Below are 14,049 nucleotides of genomic sequence, written 5' to 3'. Positions count from 1 at the left end.
TTTTTAACTTTACCATAAAAATTCTGAAAAAAGAGAAATAAACCTAGTAAGCACGATATGACTTTGATATGTACAAAATTGTACGAATTAAATAGAATGGGTTAAGTTTAGAAGGGGCGAAACCATGAGCATGTGCAGAAATTTCATTCAGTGGGCAAAAAGTAAAGTATACTTTAATTCTTAATTAAGTAATTTATTATTAAAATTTATATTATTTAAAGCACACTTTTAATTCCCCCTCCTATACAACCTAGTCAACCCATACAAATTCAGGTGTGTCCTTACCAGAGTAACAAGTGTATTAAATGGTTTGTAAGCAAGAAGGGGAGACCATAAAATATTTTTTTTTGTTTTTGTTTTTAATTTGAGAAACATGTCATTTGTCTGTATCAGTATGTGAAATCAGGTTAAAATAATTTTTAAATAAACCATTCTTTTGGTTTTTATACAAAACTTGAATAAAACAAAATGAACCCCATAGCCATTCTTTGTTTAGTTTTCATATTAACTTCGTGGAACATGCAATTATTAATGAATATACACCACTCGAAAAAACAAGAATAATCATTATACCCTAGAACCTAGATGGAGACTATGACAAATGAAAAATTATAGAACAGCAATGGGAAAAACAAATAAACATATTGTACTTATCGCAAAAATTTTCAGTTGTGAATGTTATCAAACAATGATGATATTGAAAATACCCTCCCCACAGAAATTGTAAAAAAAAATTTAAAATCCCCTCCCCTCGTTCAAACCAAATTTCTTCTTATGTCCCTCACACGTGAGGGACATAAGAAGAAATCCCTCATAATATTCGCTATTATGCAGAATATTTGAACCCTGTGATAATTGGATCCATTGGCTTCACAATCTCCTGATACACAGTCATGCAGTGAGATGGCATACTATACTGTATGCCACAAATGTGCCATGCTATATTCACAGTTTTTTCAACAATCAACTTCAGGTGTTTCTGTTGTGAATTGATCCCTCTGCTTTATTGTTAGGCCAAAATGGGGGGCTGCTTGCCTTCTCCAAAAAAAAAAAAAAAACTGGAATAACCTTCCGGGAGTTTTATGGTACAGAATACTTTCTTTTTTTTTTCTTTGATACCACGATTGCACTAAAGTGGAAATTTCGTATTAATGCGAGGGGAAAAAGTTAAACATTATCGAAAACTGGCGTATTGATACGCGAGAAGTAACAATGAGTTGTAGTACTGTACTATATTTCTGAATGTATGATTTTTTTATTTCTTAAAATAAAACAAAAACGACACTAAACAAATTTTTGCTATTATGTATTTCGCCATCTATCTATTATTGATTTCATCGACATTTAAGTCAAATAGAGCACGATTTGTTACAGTGTGCAATACTGTTCTTCTTTTGAAAGATTTTTAGCAATATTCATTAGAATCTCCTGTATTCATTGCTCATATTTTCAAAAAAGTAACTTATTGAATATAAAAACAATAAATAAATTTAAACAAAAGAGAAATTACAAAACAGTTTGGAAACTGTGGAATACGAAACAATGACCGTGAGCTCTCACTTAGGTTCTCGTAAATGTTCACACAATCCCTTCTCTCCTGATATAAATTGGTGTAGCGAGAATGAACATTTTTGTTTTTTCTCTAGTGGTTTATGCTGTTATAGTGTGCAATTATTTTGATATGCCTCCTCAGTTAAGTAATAAAGCAACGAATAAAGTTAATAGAGTACAGAAAAATGATCGTTTAGGAGATAAAAAGAAAAGGAAGAAGAGAAAAGAAAGCTTTAGCGTATACATCTATAAAGTGTTAAAGCAAGTACATCCAGATATTGGCATATCTAGCAAAGCCATGTCAATCATGAATAGTTTTATTAACGATATTTTTGAACGTATAGCAGCTGAATCTTCCCGTTTATCTCACTACAATAAACGATCTACAATTACAAGCCGTGAAATTCAAACTGCAGTTCGGCTCTTACTTCCTGGTGAACTGGCCAAGCATGCAGTATCGGAAGGAACTAAGGCTGTGACTAAGTATACCAGTTCCAATTAAATACACTGGGTGAATGACATCTTTATCACTGTTATAGCGATCAATACTCTTGTTTTTTCTGAAATACCTGTGTACGATATATTGTTTTGCTTTTATAAGGCTGAATATTTTATCCTTGGAAAGGTGATCCTCGTTTTGACCAGTTATTTGATTCGTAAGAACAGCGAAATTTTTTCCACCCCCTTCACCAGGGGATAGATACGAAATAATACGTTGAATTAATTTTTTGTGGAGAATTTCGAAAAACTATTAGTGATATACCTTGGCGATCTTCAGAACTAGTACACTTATTAAAAACTGTAATAAAACAGTGTATGTGTTAGCAGATTAAAGCAAAAGCTTAATTCCTCTGTTATAACTTGTGTAGAATATTAACTGTATCGCTTTGTTCATTCTTATCACAGCTAATAACAGATCAAAATACTGAATACATGATTATGAAACCTAGGATTTTCAGTCACTTTAGTTGCAATTGTTTTCTCCCCCCCCCCTCAACTTCTTGAAAACGCTTATTCTGGTGTTCAGAAATGCTGATAAATCTTACGCAGACTGATATCATTTAGCTGATATAAGAACTCCTTCCTTGCCTGTCTCATTGATTATCTCAGGACAAGTTATTTTACTAACTACGAATATTTCTGCTCAGCTTTAATACACTATGCAATGAAACTGATATCTTTAGCAATTTCTTAATATTAATTAATGAATGGAAATAATTCAATCCAATAAGCAAAAAAAAAAAATGCATTTACATAGTTTTGTGTGTAATTTGTGAAAATCCTTTGCTCTCAGTGAAGTGCGCAGTTGTGAAGATTAATTAGCAAAAAGTGATCGCACTTTTGCAATTTAGACTAACTTTTAAGTGAATGTAAAATAACCCTAGGGTATATGTGGGTTGTATCCCTTACTCTAAATGGAATGATTTTTTTCACCTTATGACGTAATATTTTATTAGCCCCCCCCCCCCCCTAAGGTTTTGAATATGCAATTCACCTTTTACCGTATAATGAAACCACTGTTATATAGATAAAAAAAAAAAAAAAGTTGGAATATGGCATGGAAAAGTTTCACGCCTATAGTTTGAAAATTAACAAATAATTCAAAAAGTCTGAACTTCCATTTCGGGGAGTATAAAGCGCAATGGTGGATCAGAATAAGGAGCCATTCACAAATTGCTTAAAACCGATTCGCGTTTACCCGTTCAGTGTTTATCCAGAAACACGGAATATTATCGATTATTTATAATGTAATATGGCGAAATACATCTATTTTATTTTGAAAATCGCCACAACTGAAACATAAAAAAAAAATAAATAAATAAGTACTTTGTATCTGTAGATTGAACGGTAGTGACTGAGGTGGGGGCGAGCGGGTGGCGCCTGCCCCCGGGGTAAACATTTATACTGTTTTTATCTCCTCGGGTTTGGTGGACCCAGTTCAAAGGTCAACTAATAAATTCTATAATTTTTACTCTATGGACACAGCTGAAATTCGCTATAGGTGAAGCCAGAACTGTTTTCTTCGATTTATCCACTTCAATTTTCAAATTGCTTCATTTTTGATTTAATTATAGTCGGACCTGTGTCAGACCGAACTTCTTTATTGCGAATTGTTTGGATTGCTTTTGGTAATTTCTGTAGAATGAAAATTCCATATAACGACGAATTACGAGAGACAACTTTGTATGATTTGTTTCCTCCTTTGGCCTTTAGGCAATTAGAAAGCACAAATTTAGGTTTAAAGGGATTACCGTTCCACAATGTAAGTGGAATGTATGGATTCACTTATCCCACATACCAAGAAGTCATGCTAGTCAATTTGTTTCTATAGCCAGTCAAAAGACAAGGATAATAGCTTCTGGTAACTTGTGTTCTTTGTTAAAAATAAAAATTTTAATAAAACAAATAATACTGCATTATTATGATTATTAGCCATATGGTGCAAGGAAGCCTGAGGCTTATTACCAGCCAAAAAAATATTCTGAGTTACCTTGAGAGAGGGAAAGTAGAAGGGAAATATTAAGAAAGAGAAGAATGACCCAGCTCAAGACCCTCAGTGTGCCATGCCCACACTCACCAGATGTGAACCCCTGGGGTAAATTATCTTTGTACGTGCTACTTATATTCCAGAAATTTTTGTGAGAGTGAAAAATATTATAAATAAATGATTTATAATCACTTACAGAAAAAAATATCAGGGAGGAACAGTGTTACTATGTCATATCAGCCATATGGTACAAGGAGGCTTCAGGCTTATGCTGCACCAGCCAAAAAAATTTCTGAATTACCCTGAAAGAGAGAACAAGAGTCAGAAGTAGAAGGGAATCACCAAGAAAGAAAAGAATAATGATGATATCCAGCTCAGGATCCTGGGTATGCAAACCATTCCATTAAGTCTCCATTACCTAGGCTGTAGCCTATCCATGGTTTTGGACTTAATGGGAAATATTTCGGAGTTTTTTTTGAATTCAACTAATTTAATTAAAACCAACTTAACACAAAATTAATTTATTATATTCTTTACTGGCCACTTAGCCTCCTGTAAGAAAGATCTGATCTTCAGATTACATCACGTGCCGCTAGGAGGCAGGTTTCTACTACTGTCCAGCTCTAATCTCAATCTTCCCTTAAAAACCGCAGCAATTTATTTATTAAACTATGAAAATAACTGTTTATCTGCGAACATAATCCATAAGGTTTTTCTTTCCAGAACTCCAACAGACACTTCCAGTTCATCTCGTAGGTCGTATAATTTGGACAGTCAAGCATTGTGTGCATTGATGTCTCCAATTCTCCATATTGGCAAAAACCACTTTACCTAAGCCCCAACTGTCTTAATCTCATGGCAAGTCCGTGTCCAGTCAGCAGAAAGGTTGCGTGAAACTCAAATTGTAACACCACTGGAGGGACAAACAAAATTTTCAGTAACCCCTTTACAACTTCTCCAATTCATTCATGAGTATTGTCTAATATAATCTTATCTAAATATAGAAATAGTGATATGAATTGCGAAATGGCCTTCAAAGCGAGAAAAATTCAATTAAAATAATACACCTCCATTTTTAGTTTGTTATAATGTTAAAGTTACTATATACCCCAGGGGCTCATATCTGGTGAGTTATGGGCTTGGCACACCCAGGGGCCTGAGATGGATATCATCATTCTTCTCTTTCTTGGTGATTCCCTTCTACTTTTATCTCTCTCTCAGGGTAACTAGGGATTCTTTTTTTTTGGCTGGTGCAGCATAAGCCTCAGGCTTCCTTGCACCATATAGCTATTAATGATAATAATTTCGCAATATTTTTTCTATGATTCTGTACTAGATTTATAAACATATAAACTATCTGGTTTTCTAATTTATTTGCAGTTTATATAGAATTAAATTCTCTGTAGATATAAACGAATACTTTCTTTTCTTTGATATTTTTATTTTGTTCTATTTATTGTATTATTTAAATTATTTTATTAATAAATGTATGCAAATCGTAGACTGTTGCAATAGTAATAATTTTTATAAATTCATAAAGATTGCAGAGGTGTAGCAAGGGGGAAGAGGAAAGGAATTATCTATCACAGTTGAGGGGCATCAGGAAGACGTTGTCCCCAGGTGTCAACGACCCTAGCTATGCTACTGAAAGTGACTACCTGAATATAATGGGGGCTTAATTATAACACCCCAGTTGTAGGATTGCCTAGTTCTGGTTCAAATGGTGTTGCCAAATTTTGACAGGAACTGCTTCATAAATAAAATGGTTACACCATGGGATGGGATTTGTAAGTTAGACCTTGTGTTGACATAGGGATAATCATGTTCGATATGTTTTAGATGTCTCATCATATTGTGATACAAATGTCATCTTGAAAGATCAAATTAGAGCTCAAAACCACAGCTTCTACTGCTACAATTGCCTTTTGGGAGGGGGGGGGTTGGAAGTAGCTATGTTTCTGCTACTTTTCTTCAATCTTTGGGTTTAATGCCATTTGATTTGAAGGTTTATCTGTCCAGGTACTACAAGGGACACATACCTGCTGGAGGATCCACCAACATATGACTTCTGTTGATTAAAATGATTACGCCATGGGATGGAATTTGTAAGTCAGACCTTGTGTTGACATAAGAATTACCCTAGCATGCTGTCTATGTTGGCCTATATAGGGAATATTGTTAAAAAAAAAAAAAAAAAAAAAGCCTGTACCATGCCCAGCTGAATTTCTTGCTACCATTCAGTTTGTCACAAGCTTTATCCAAACTGAAGTTGTCCCATCCCAACCAGAAACTTTTCTTTACAATTATGATTAGGGAAATAGTGGTCCATCCTTAATTTGTATGGGAGTAATAATAACAAAATTGCTGTTTACAGATAATGTACAAGTATATATGCTTTTGGAATAAATATTTGGAGGAGGAGTAATTACTCTGCCCACCTTCTTTCTAAATAAGTGAAACAGGTTGAGCTATCTAACAGGTCTACCAGATATATTGTAATAAATTTGACTCAGTTTAATTCCTTGAGACAGTAAAAAAACTTTTGTGATGTTTCACGGTTTAATATTAGTAAGACCAAATGATGCAAGAAATGGGACTTTTACTGCACAATAAATTAAATATTATTATAAGAAAAATTTGAATTTTGCCTTCCCCTCCTACGCCCTGCTTACCATGTTCTGCTGGCCCTGGCCATGCCTAGCCAAATTGCTAACAGTTAGTTTGCCACAAACTTCATGTGTGCATTGATTTATGCTCAATACTAATTTGGTTGCCCTTCTTTGAACTATGTCCAGAAGTTTGTCTTTTTTTTTTTGTTCAGTTTAACAGCTTACAACAGAAACAGTGACTACAGTTGCCAGTATTGTTAACTTAATGTTGTGAAAACAACTGTATGTTAGATGCTTACTGATAAGTGTATAATAGCTATTTGTATTCAAAATATTTTGTATGGGTTCAGGCAGGCAGAAATTATAAGTACTTCTATTGAAATTATTAGCACACTGCCATTGTTTGCACAGATAACAGCTGCTATTTGTCTAGGCATTACAACACTAATGCTTGAAGCTGTCAATAGGGATCTGCAGTCATGCTACGTGCAAGGCTTTCCACAGTGTCTGATTAGATAATGGCTGCACATCTGTACTCCTTACTTCCCATTCCAAAACATCTTGCAGGTATTCGGTTGGATCGAGGTCATTGGAGGAAAATCGAGATCGATGATATATTCACTGTGTTTCTCAAACTGCTCGTGCACAGTGCATTTTATTATCTAGGAAGACTCATTTCTGATTGGATAAAAAAGCAACATGATGAGGTGTGCATGGTTTCTTAAGAGCTGCTGGTAGTCCTCACCAGTGAAACATTGGTACATACACATCTGGGGTCCTAGTTCTTGCCAACAAAACATGCTCTATATTAAGCAACCGCCACCTGCCTGGATATCATGCATGATGGGTCCATGGACTTGTGTTATTTGAACTCATCCAACCAGCACACTCATTTTCAGTCCTCCAGAGTCCTACCAGCATGTTGATGATATGCAGCATTTGCTATTGACGATGACAGGGGTGAGGGGGGAAGCGTTTCTTTCGTCTTCTACTGTGGAACTCCATGTCTGAGTGTGTGTCATTTGAGATATTGTTCTTGCATTCCACTGCAATTTCAACTGTTACACAGTGACCTGCCATTGAGTCTGTACAATGTGCTGCACCCTTTGCTTATTACATACATCCACCTTGTGTAATCCTTTACAGTACTGTTAGCAGGAGGTAGTTTGATCTGTTCAACACCATTCTTTGTACGCTTTAACTGCAGTGAGCAACCGACAAGACATGTTGTTTACAATATGGAAGCACCCAATGTTGTGAGCTTCTACAATCGTGCCCTTTTGAAACTGTGATATCTTTAGTATGTCCATAACTGCTACTTCTTTAGCCCTTTGACTTGCATGACCAGATGCAAATTACCACTGTATAAAAAGCTGTTTGGCTTTTTTGTGCTGCAAGCTATGCAGTACAGTCTATTAGAGATAGGGTGGCCATAATTCAGTGATCACTGAATGTATATTGCATGTTAATATAGGGAATGCCAACATGATGCAAGTAATCTTTCATTTTCTCTGCCATTAGCAATACAATTCAAGCATTAGCATTGATACAATACAATGCAAATTACCACTGTGTAAAAAGCCGTTTTGCTTTTTATGCTGCGAGCTATGCAGTACAGTCCATTATGTATAAGGTGGTCATTTCAGCAAGTGTTCATTTCTTCTCCCAGTTTACCTTGGCTTTCATGAATAAGTGTTATTATTGGCAAAATTATGCAAGAAAGCAAGCTTTTACATCACACAAAATGACTACTTCATTTGCTTATCAACTTAATTTGTTTAAAACCTTAAATTTATTCAAACTTCACAATATTAGGTAGAAGTTGACCAACATCAGTTGCTGCCTGAAACTTAGCCAGAGGCACTGTCTATGGTTAGTGTTCATCTGTTCTCAACCCATATCGATATAAATATATGCCCTCGTGTGTGTCATCTGAGAGAGTAAAAATGTTCACCCATTTAAACTTGATGAGATAACAATAGATGCCTAGTTGCCACACTTTCTGATGACAGACTGGACTGTGTAAAAGTAGTGGAGAGACAGCTCATTGTACCTTTTAACTTTTCTTGTTGCTGTTTTGTACCCTTTCTGGGAGGATTAAATTGCATACACCTGTAGTATACAGTAATAAAGATGCTTCTTAGCCATTGTTTCATACCAGTATTGCCGTACTTCTGCAGCTCCTTAGCATGAGAACCAAAATCTGACCCTTTCTTACTGGTCAACACAAGCTTAGTTTTCCTCCTTTTTTGAGTCATCTTTATTATGATCATTGTAATTACCCTCCCCCCCACAGCATTCTTTTAGGATTCTCAAAGTATTTGAAAAGGTGTAGGGATTGTAATTATTTCTTGCATGAACTGTTTCATGCATTTGCAATTAAATTACTTTACCATGACTTTTGGTACACGAGTGGTGTTACATTAAAACTTTTAACTCATCTTCATTATTGCAAAATTTAACTTTAGTATCTGCATGAAATAGTGCTGATCTACATATTGTACAAGCCAAATACAAAAAAAAAATTAAGATAAATTTGAGCAAAAATAATTTCTGTATCACTAGAGTACTGCCAATCAGTTAATAGTAGTCTTTGCAAATCAACCAATATGTGAGGGGTTCATATCAACATCTGTTCTTCACATTCAAATCGGCAATGTTGTGTATTCCAATTGTAATATTTTTACTTACTTACATAACTATCATGAGCTTGGGCCCTAGTACAATGCAATTTGCTTTATGTAACTTTCTCATTTCTTCTCCTGCCCCCTGCCAAACTCAGTACCCTAGTTTTTAAAGGCTGTGGAAACCTTTTATAGATTTCTTCCAAAGAACTGTAATCTGTTTCAAAACAGTAATAGGGGTGTGAAAAAATCAAATACCAGAGTTTAGAGCACACTTTAAAAACTTCTCTAACTCTAGGATATTTCTTATTCTGAATTAAAATATTGTCAATGTATCTCGAAATAAAAAAAAAATATTTTTTTCTGTTATTTGTCTCTCTTCCTTTAAAAAAAAAAACTCATTAAAAATGTCACTGAACACAAGGGGTCCATAGAACTATTTGAAAATTCACCTACACCATTATCAAATGATAAGCCATTGTGTCGACCTTCAAATAGCAATCATCTTTTTCAAATCATGTAAATTACTTGAGTCTGTACAATGTGCTGCACCCTTTGCTTATTACATACATCCACTTTGTGTAATCCTTTATAGTACTGTTAGTAGGAGGTAGTTTGACCTGTTCAACACCATTCTTTGTATCCTTTAACTGCAGTGAGCAACTGACAAGACATAATGGTTGGGGCTGCTTGCATTTTGGAGGAAAGGAGAGTGATGATTACACCCAGGATTTTTCATTTTGGGGAGGGGAAAGCTGAAAATCAGAGCTACTGCCTTGATATAAAAAAATTTTTTCAGGTTTTGTTTTGATAGTCTTTGGTAGGGGCTGAAGCCTGGTGCTCCCCCCACCTGCAGTTTACACTTACATCCTCCTAATAATAGTATAACAAAAATACTATAGTATTTTTTTCTGTGCCTTCCCATATAACTGAATGTGTCTACCCACTTCATGTTCTCACTATGGATTGAGTGAAGTCTATTGGGTCACTGATGGAGTGTTTCAAATTTTGATTTTACAAGTACTGCTTTTTAATTGCAAGTTTTATGCTTCTGTGCCCAATATGTTAAATGACATTTACATATTTTTTTTTTATTTTGTAATATGTTAATTATATATCTAGATAGTATGAATCAGAGCTGTAATACTCAATATGTTCTACGTTGATAATATTAGTAAATTAATAAGGAGTTATTAATTTACTCCTCTTATTAATTTACTAATTAACTCCTCTTATTAATTTACTAATGTTAATTATATATCACATATTGGGCATACAAGCAAAAATGCATTTTTGTTCCCTTGCAATTCTTATTTGACTAACACTCAGTGGTCCAGGCCCAGCTACATTTCTGGACCAAAGTCCCACTGCAGTGATACGGAGGTGCTTCTATGTCATTAATTTACTAATATTTTGTATATTTGAAATTATTTTCTGTTAAGAGGCAAATTTTATTTAAATGATTTTAATTTTTATGTAATTGTGATTTTGCAGCCAGCCAAGTGCCTTAAGTATACTGTACTTAGATTGCTAGTGAGAAACTGGACAGCACAAATTTAATGAAGAAAAAAAAAAATTTATTGGAAAAGGGGATTTTATTTTTAATATGCATAACATACATATGATCATTTTTTACATGTAGGCCTTAGAATGTTATGTGCACAACTCCAGTGGTATCAATTATTACTGTTTTGAACAAAATTCAGTTAAATTATGGGAATGAAATAAGTGAAAAGCATTAACTATACAGTCTATGGAATCTTGTCCAGGTTGCCAAAGATCAGCAGTGTCCTGTATGTAGAACATTCTGTAGCTCTGGGTGCCCTAAGCAATTACCAGATTGGTAGTAACAGTATCAAAACAAGCAACTGTATTCTTGCATTTTCTAGCAATCGTGGGAAGAAATTTAATTTTATACTATGTTAAAGGCGGCTAGATAAAAAAAAAAAAAAAAAAAAAAAATTACTGACCCTCTCCTTCTAAAAAGAACCCAAGTTTAGATGTATGCCCAGAGTGTACAAAACCAGCCAAAGTAGTATTAGTTTGTACCATATTTATAACATTTAAATACATCACCTTTATATATTAAAAGTAAACTTGTGGGGATGGGTGGAACTTTTTTTCTTTCAATTTGAACTCTTAAGGCATTGAAATCAATAAGTATTGCTAGATCATAATTATCACAGCCCTTACTGTGATAATTATGATCTACTGGAGAAAACTGATTGACGCTATGCATTCAAAGCTGTCAGCCTACTGAACTGTTATACCTCTCACACTTTTAAGATTAAACTTAATTGTTTGGTGCAGAAAGTTTTGAACGTACTTTAAAGAATGTATTGTGAAATTTCACTGCACATGGTGTTACTAAAATTATGTCGCCTTGCAGAACATTATCATTGGCCATATACTGCAAGGAAGCTTGAGGCTTATGGCTGGTGCTGCTCTTGATTGGACCGGGGTTCTAGCCCGTGACCACCATATACGGAGGATGCCGGAAAGGTTAGGGAATGACCACCGCACATTCCCGGAACAATATGGCCTTAGTTGCCCATGCTCCTAAAAACCAAACGTGTGCTGTTTGACCTTCATTGGGCGTAAAAAGGCCCACATTCAATTTAAGTATTCATTCAGAGGGATGGAGAAAAAATGGAAGACAAACAAATTAAGCGGTTCCTTTCATGACCACCCTGCACGTGATCTTTTGGTTCGGCATTCTTCAAATATATCGTCTGACCATGAACCAACCGAAAGCAGGTTTTTCTCACTAGTCTTGATGTAATAACGTCCTCCCCTCCCCGTTGATTAAGCACCATATGAATACCAAAAGTCCTCCGAAATAAATTAGAGCTAAATGTATTGGCAAGATGAAAGCACATATACCTGTTTTTGGCCAGTGTTATTTAAATCTCATTATTTTGTTTTTCGTCATGAACACAGCATTCTCAATTACTTTTAGTTTTTAAAATCATGAACAAAACTTCCAATCGAAAGTTAGAAGTATATTTAACAATAGCCTGCCCACTAATGTTTTTATCGATTTTGACAAGACGTTTTAAGGTGTTACCTGCATGGGCCACGTAATGCTGAAAAAGAAACTGTACGATAGATAATCCCTTCATCACAATTTGGTGGCCCTGAAAAGGGCCGTTGTGCTTTTTTTTTTTCTGTGCAGTTTAACCTCCGAAACCGTACAGAGTCTTACCCTGACGTTTCAAAGCATATACTACGTCCATGGCAGTCACTGTCTTCCTCTTGGCGTGCTCAGTATAGGTGACAGCATCCCTAATAACATTTTCCAAGAACACCTTCAGCACTCCACGAGTTTCTTCGTAGATGAGACCAGAAATACGCTTAACACCGCCACGGCGAGCAAGACGACGGATAGCGGGCTTCGTAATACCCTGGATGTTATCACGAAGAACCTTACGATGACGCTTGGCACCTCCTTTTCCTAAACCTTTACCACCCTTACCACGACCAGACATGATGAAAGCACAGAGAGCAGCTGACAACAAGAAAACGAATAACGACCAAGCAGCTATCACGCATCTATATATACAGTCAATGCGGACCTGAAGGAAAGCTGCAAACTGCGTCATCGTAGAACCAATAGTGAGCATCAGTGACGTCACGTTTCCGGTTAAAATTTCTAGAATTCTGCAAGACAATATTTCTTCTGAAATAACAGCTTTTTCGGTATATAATAAGAATTATATAAAATAAAATAGTAATATTAAACGACTGTTATTATTGAAGGAAAGCGTCTATCTCATTACATTCAAGTAAAACCTATTCGCACAATGACGAATGATATCTTTTCTTCTGCGAAATGGTCGCCACATGTTAATCATTGACAAATTTCATAACTGTATTCAATTCATTATTTTTGACATGCCTTACTTTAAATGCAACTCATTCTTCGTATTTTCGTATATTTATTTTGAAATAACCATTAGTTCTGTGTTTTCGTTTCCTAATAGAAAATATCTGTAGTCTGCCGGCCGGAAACATAAGGTGAAAAGTGCAAATTAGTTTATGTATGTATGCTGCATACATTAACATTATCAAGTCGTGCTGCAGAAAATTACTTAAATATAGCCGTAATTACATAAATATTTTACTAATAAATATGGCCATACATAGGGAAGACCGAAATACGTCCAAACTTGGCAAATCATGATTCTAAAAATGGCGGACTGCTACCAATCATCTGGAATGCAGCGAAGATATCCGCGTGTAAGAGTGATCAATATTTTCCCCATGTTCTATAGATTAGTTTCAGAAACTAATACAAGAATTTCAAGCATTAGTCGTTATACTTGCACTATTCTTTACTTGTTATATGTTGCAGCAATATTACTTCTAAAAAATAATAATAACAAAAAGAATCATCATTTATATTAAATTCGAAAAGAAATTCACGAAACAAAGCTAATTAAACACGAAATACAGCAAGATTCAGAATGAGCATAAATTATCTCTGTTTGCTGAACTTTTCAAGCTATAGTAGTTTGTTTGTAGTAATTTTATGCTGCACAAAATTACTTAAAGCCATAATTACATAAATATGGTCATACATATGGAGGAACGAAATATATCCAAACTTGGCAAATCATGATTTTAAAAATGGCACAAGACTTCTTCCAATCATCTGGAATGAAGCAAAGACATATGAATTTATGTATAACTTACAAATTTGCATTTAAGACAAAATTTGTAAGTTTGATCTGAGTTGCCATGATCACACAACACTTTTTCCTCATGGAAATAGGGA

The 14,049-nt window shown here is 34.9% G+C and overlaps 2 protein-coding genes across 2 annotated transcripts; one reads left to right on the top strand and one right to left on the bottom strand.

Annotated features, from left to right (window-relative positions):
* Nucleotides 1-1,656: 1,656 nt before the first annotated feature.
* LOC150078694 (histone H2B.3-like) lies at nt 1,657-2,326 on the top strand. The gene has a single exon (XM_090383969.1). The coding sequence runs from the start codon at nt 1,682-1,684 to the stop codon at nt 2,051-2,053; it is 372 nt and encodes a 123-aa protein (XP_090240095.1). The 5' UTR covers nt 1,657-1,681; the 3' UTR covers nt 2,054-2,326.
* Nucleotides 2,327-12,294: 9,968 nt separating this feature from the next.
* On the bottom strand, nt 12,295-12,779 carry LOC150078693 (histone H4). Its single transcript, XM_090382229.1, has one exon. The coding sequence runs from the start codon at nt 12,758-12,760 to the stop codon at nt 12,449-12,451; it is 312 nt and encodes a 103-aa protein (XP_090238355.1). The 5' UTR covers nt 12,761-12,779; the 3' UTR covers nt 12,295-12,448.
* Between the last annotated feature and the right edge of the window lie 1,270 nt (nt 12,780-14,049).

Source organism: Mastigoproctus giganteus, chromosome 10 (assembly GCF_048544385.1).
Source record: "Mastigoproctus giganteus isolate SK-2022 chromosome 10, ASM4854438v1, whole genome shotgun sequence".
NCBI classification, from domain to species: Eukaryota; Metazoa; Arthropoda; class Arachnida; order Uropygi; family Thelyphonidae; genus Mastigoproctus; species Mastigoproctus giganteus.
This window is presented reverse-complemented; position numbering and strand designations above follow the sequence as displayed.